This window comes from Anneissia japonica, unplaced genomic scaffold, assembly GCF_011630105.1.
Source record: "Anneissia japonica isolate Jap-2015-1 unplaced genomic scaffold, ASM1163010v1 scaffold3949_len364153_cov177, whole genome shotgun sequence".
Classification (NCBI taxonomy): domain Eukaryota; kingdom Metazoa; phylum Echinodermata; class Crinoidea; order Comatulida; family Comatulidae; genus Anneissia; species Anneissia japonica.
This window is the reverse complement of record NW_022756197.1, coordinates 247,508-253,816: the sequence shown is the minus strand read 5'-3', so window position 1 is coordinate 253,816 and position 6,309 is coordinate 247,508. Positions and strand designations below refer to the sequence as shown.

The 6,309-nt window shown below is 29.7% G+C and overlaps 1 protein-coding gene across 7 annotated transcripts in view; it reads right to left on the bottom strand.

Annotated features, from left to right (window-relative positions):
• LOC117124131 (nesprin-1-like) overlaps positions 1-6,309 on the bottom strand; it is a 104,887-nt gene that overhangs the window by 27,823 nt on the left and 70,755 nt on the right. For all 7 annotated transcript variants that reach the window (XR_004447936.1, XM_033270265.1, XM_033270268.1 and 4 more), the window contains 2 exons: positions 3,148-3,281; positions 538-570 (listed from right to left, as the gene is read on the bottom strand). Coding sequence is in view for 6 of the 7 variants with exons in the window: in XM_033270265.1 (XP_033126156.1) it covers positions 538-570; positions 3,148-3,281 (167 nt within the window). In the remaining variant the exon portion in view is untranslated. The remainder of the gene's footprint in view (positions 1-537; positions 571-3,147; positions 3,282-6,309) is intronic.

Here is a 6,309-nt window from a genome sequence, read left to right as displayed (position 1 = left end):
GCACAGAGACTGACAGGTTGACAGGTTGAAATAATATGGTGAATACCCAAACTATTGAGGGTGCTCTTCATGATTATCAATGTCATGTGAGAAGAGGGGAAGAGGGGAAGTGTAGTCTTAAAAAATTAATGTTAACTTTTAGTCATAGAGAGTCATGTTTGACAGGAACTGTAATAGACATTCAAACATGTTTCTGATGAGTAGAAGTTAATTAATCAATAATCTTATACTGTATTCAGAATAGTGATAAAAATAGTATTAACTAAGCCAAAAATCCATAACTTGAAGATTAACTTTGAGTTTCCATGACAACATCACATTGTCCACAATGTGTATAATTTTATTCAAGCAATATTTCTAAAATAAAGCTTTAAAAAAGTCTCAACAAGAAATCCAGATGAAATATTTAAAATAAAGTTGCAGTTTAGATGGTAAAAATATCATCATAAAGAATGCAGAAAAAAATAGACAAGTGGATACTGCTCAATTTTGATAAATTAATAAATATTTTCCCATTAATGCATAGTAGACACTAACCTTGCAATAATTAGTTCCATCAGATGATGCCATCTGTCATTAAGTTTGGCAAGTTTATACTCAATGTCATTGGACTTGAGTTCATTGCTGGCCTTCATTAAGCGTTCACCCAAGTCAATAAGCTGGTCTTTGTTGTTGCCTGCTGCTGCAATTTCATCTTTAAAACCCTGAAGGGAAAACATATAGCCACATAATCATATTACAAATGTATTTAATAATAAAGAACAATATATGAATAATTTATGCACAAATATCTAAAAAGACATCTGCTCCAGGGATAACAATAAAGAGCGTAACCTGATGACAAAAGACAAAGAGTGGGATATGTTTGTATTGTATTCATAATGATTCGGAAGAATATAATACATAAAAACGTGGTCTCAAAATGTTGTAAATGCAAAAAATATATATAATATTTATTCATGAAGTTAACCAATTATCCTAAATAAAAAAAACATGTAACAAATTACTAGTCTACAGATGAGTCAACAGTAGGAAAAAATAGCATAAAAAGTAAATATTGGGAAAAGAGTTAATATTCTGAATAATATGTACAAAATACAATTTTAAATTGATATTTCTTATATTTTAATTAATTTAACATAATTTATTCATGAGCAATATTGCTTCTTTTAAGAAGGTAATTGTCAAAAAATAAGCTTGCAAACAATCATCAGCAAAGAGATAAACATACAATTGATGAATTAATAAAATTATTCTTACAACATCAACAAAATATCACAAAAATATTCTTGTGAAGATTATTAAATAATATTTTAAATATTATCTGAACATGTAGAAATCAGGAATAACAAACAGCAAATACTAAATCACAAAAAAATTATTGAAATTTTGAAAATGACACCTATAACAAAAAATCGCGAGAAAATTGGCATAAAAATTTAATTTGTTGCATATGCCAAAATGTATACAATATAAATTACCCTTTTCAGTAACCTCCGAAACCTCTACGCACGAGGAATGGAGCAATAAGCAACGTGAATACTGCCAAGCTAGCTACATCCTACATAAATGATTCACAATCAAACTTAACATACCTTCCACAGACGCACCCCTTGGGTTAGACTTGCTATCGTGTTATCTAGCATTGTTTTAATCCTATCTATCCTCAGCCTACAACTGTAGTATACAGTATACTACACAGCAAATTCATATAAAATGTCTTCTACTGACTTTTACATGACCTAAACAATAATAATAATATCCATTTGTACGGGATGTTCCATTTCATTGCAGGGGAGGTCACAATCATATTAGATTGTGAGTCATCGAGTGGAAATGATTCGATTAATGTAACTAAATGTATTTCATTGATAATAACCAATCAAAGAAAAAGCCAATGCTTGAATAATTACTTCTAATCTGAACAGGTAATTTAATTAAGGAGATGCTGATCGAAGGAATGGAATGGCCATCATACATTGTAATTTATGTTGATGAGACTCCAGAAATCAATACATAGAAGAAGTATGGATACACAATATGAAAGAGCAAAAGATTAAAAGATCAAAAGTTGAAATTTAACATTTAAAATGCACACAATTTCTATCAAATTAAACGTGTGATCTCAAAGTACAGCAGATGATAAACTTATGTTTTATTGAGCCTAGGTCAGATTGTAACTTGTAATTATATAATTTTTTCTTATAAAACTGGGATATTAAAATTAGCCACAATCATGCCTTTGTAAGGGAATAGTGACCTAATTTTGTAGATGCAAACAAAAACATAATGTTTAAGACATTAGCAACAATTTTTCTGGTGCTTTTCCTTAATGCTCTTTGAATATTCAGGAAAAATGAAATAGCTAAAATAATCACAATGTCTCCATAGATATTTAAAATTACTGTTATTAATATTGGTATTATAATAACAGACAATTTATTCATAGAAAATCTTATAGCCAAAAGAAAAATAATCTTGAAGGTTTGATGCATAAAAATGAAATTACACATCAGCACTAAATTTTGTTAGTCAATGATTGAGAAACTTACCTAGATAAACCAACTTGTGCCAAGTTTTGTTTTGCAAAAAATTACACAACGTATATAATTGACTGCATAATCGTCCTAATTGCTGTGAAGCAGCCAATTCATATTCTTGAAAGCAATTTGACCTCTGAAAGGTCATTGTTTGTCAAAAAACCTGCGCCTAAGACAACTGAAAAGCGGAGTTTCCTTCTTTCGTTCTGCCGGGTAAAATCAATAACTTTAGGCGACATTCAATTGTGGACTAACCTACTCGTACCAACGTCCGCATGTCGCGACGCTGGAGTACTATTCAGCGTTTTTATTATATTTCTAGGTTTCCTATTTCTACGTTTAATCGGCTCATGTCTCAGCCACAATATTTTGAGGCCAATATTATTTACGAACCCAGTTAAAATTATTTACTAGCCTATTTCAACGTGCTAATTATTACATTTAGGCGACGCTTGTTGTAGACTGGCAATACACATGCGCAGATCGATTCGCCAGCAGCGAGTCATCGGCCAGCGGCAGCGAGTCGCCAGCAGCGAGATGTCACTGCAGCAAAACACTATTGTCAAAACACTATGGTACAAGATGTGTATAAGAGACAGGATGCCATCTGTCATTAAGTTTGGCAAGTTTATACTCAATGTCATTGGACTTGAGTTCATTGCTGGCCTTCATTAAGCGTTCACCCAAGTCAATAAGCTGGTCTTTGTTGTTGCCTGCTGCTGCAATTTCATCTTTAAAACCCTGAAGGGAAAACATATAGCCACATAATCATATTACAAATGTATTTAATAATAAAGAACAATATATGAATAATTTATGCACAAATATCTAAAAAGACATCTGCTCCAGGGATAACAATAAAGAGCGTAACCTGATGACAAAAGACAAAGAGTGGGATATGTTTGTATTGTATTCATAATGATTCGGAAGAATATAATACATAAAAACGTGGTCTCAAAATGTTGTAAATGCAAAAAATATATATAATACTTATTCCTGAATTTAACCAATTATCCTAAATAAAAAAACATGTAACGAATTACTACAGTCTACAGATGAGTCAACAGTAGGAAAAAATAGCATAAAAAGTAAATATTGGGAAAAGAGTTAATATTCTGAATAATATGTACAAAATACAATTTTAAATTGATATTTCTTATATTTTAATTAATTTAACATAATTTATTCATGAGCAATATTGCTTCTTTTAAGAAGGTAATTGTCAAAAAATAAGCTTGCAAACAATCATCAGCAAAGAGATAAACATACAATTGATGAATTAATAAAATTATTCTTACAACATCAACAAAATATCACAAAAATATTCTTGTGAAGATTATTAAATAATATTTTAAATATTATCTGAACATGTAGAAATCAGGAATAACAAACAGCAAATACTAAATCACAAAAAAAATTATTGAAATTTCAAAAATGATACCTATAACAAAAAATCGCGAGAAAATTGGCATAAAAATTTAATTTGTTGCATATGCCAAAATGTATACAATATAAATTACCCTTTTCAGTAACCTCCGAAACCTCTATGCACGAGGAATGGAGCAATAAGCAACGTGAATACTGCCAAGCTAGCTACATCCTACATAAATGATTCCCAATCAAACATAACATACCTTCCACAGACGCACCCCTTGGGTTAGACTTGCTATCGTGTTATCTAGCATTGTTTTAATCCTATCTATCCTCAGCCTACAACTGTAGTATACAGTACTCTACACAGCAAATTCATATAAAATGTCTTCTACTGACTTTTACATGACCTAAACAATAATAATAATATCCATTTGTACGGGATGTTCCATTTCATTGCAGGGGAGGTCACAATCATATTAGATTGTGAGTCATCGAGTGGAAATGATTCAATTAATGTAACTAAATGTATTTCATTGATAATAACCAATCAAAGAAAAAGCCAATGCTTGAATAATTACTTCTAATCTGAACAGGTAATTTAATTAAGAAGATGCTGAAGGAATGGAAAGGCCATCATACATTGTAATTTATGTTGATGAGACTCCAGAAATCAATACATAGAAGAAGTATGGATACACAATATGAAAGAGCAAAAGATTAAAATATCAAAAGTTGAAATTTAACATTTAAAATGCACACAATTTGTATCAAATTAAACATGTGATCTCAAAGTACAGCAGATGATAAACTTATGTTTATTGAGCCTAGGTCAGATTGTAACTCTTAATTATATAATTTTTTCTTATAAAAACTGGGATATTAAAATTAGCTACAATCATGCCTTTGTAAGGGAATAGTGACCTAATTTTGTAGATGCAAACAAAAACATAATGTTTAAGACATTAGCAACAATTTTTCTGGTGCTTTTCCTTAATGTTCTTTGAATATTCAGGAAAAATTAAATAGCTAAAATAATCACAATGTCTCCATGGGTATTTAAAATTACTGTTATTAATATTGGTATTATAATAACAGACAATTTAATCATAGAAAATCTTATAGCCAAAAGAAAAATAATCTTGAAGGTTTGATGCATAAAAATGAAATTATACATCAGCACTAAATTTTGTTAGTCAATGATTGAGAAACTTTACCTAGATAAACCAACTTGTGCCAAGTTTTGTTTTGCAAAAAATTACACAACGTATATAATTGACTGCATAATCGTCCTAATCTTAGTATATGAAGTTACCAGAATTTAAGCTTTTGCTTAACAAGCCACTTGCTATAATACACAATGACTCATTCATCCAGGTAAGTATTCATGAAATAGGCTACACAAATCAACAGTGAAATACTTACCTGGACAAGGCCTACCCTCCCCTCCACATACCAATACAGATACTGGTCTCAGGGATAATAATGAAGATTAAATAATAATAATAATAATAATAACAATAATAATAACAATAACAATAATAATAATAATAATAATTATTATTATTATTATTATTATTATTATATTATTATTATTATTATTATTTACATTTATATAGCACATAATTGTGCAGTGCCCCTATACGCTTTAAATACATCAAATAATAAAATAAAAAGCATGAACAATTTCAAATATGTACAGGTCTTTTTTATTCCTAATATTTTATTATACTTTTTTAAATGAAACTTGTAATAAAAATCAATTATATACATGTACATTGGAGGATTGACAATTTTAGTTATTTTTTTCAAAGGTTTGTTCCAATAAAAGAAACTACTGTAGTCACTAGTAAGTATTCACCAGTCAACAACATAAACAAAATTTACCCTAAATACAGGCTCTATATAGCACCTCCCTGGTATACCATATAAATGCCATATACTATCTACTATAAATATATTTTTATAGCATAAAGTTTCTATTTTTATTACTTTAATTTACCTTGTTATTTATCATTGAATATTTTTGGAGAAAAAGTAAAAGCTAGTGACGTATCGTAACCCAGGGAGCTTACATCAAATTTGTTATGAAAATGTTCAAAACTAAACAGCATAATTTGTTTGAAATTAATCTACGTCATCCACTAAACCATGCGTACATTCACGTAACCATCTCAAATACTGTATGTATGACAGCCTCAACCAGATACTAGTATTATTTCAGCTATACTAACTTCACAGAGAGGTGCTTAATCATTGGCTAATCAGGTGTTTAATATAAGTGGATGCCTTAAAATTAGGATTTAATTATTCTATGAAGTCCAAGTATCAATAATATTGTTGATATGATGAGTTTCTGTTTTGTTTTTCTTTCCCGAGGTTTTTCCCAAATTGTTTA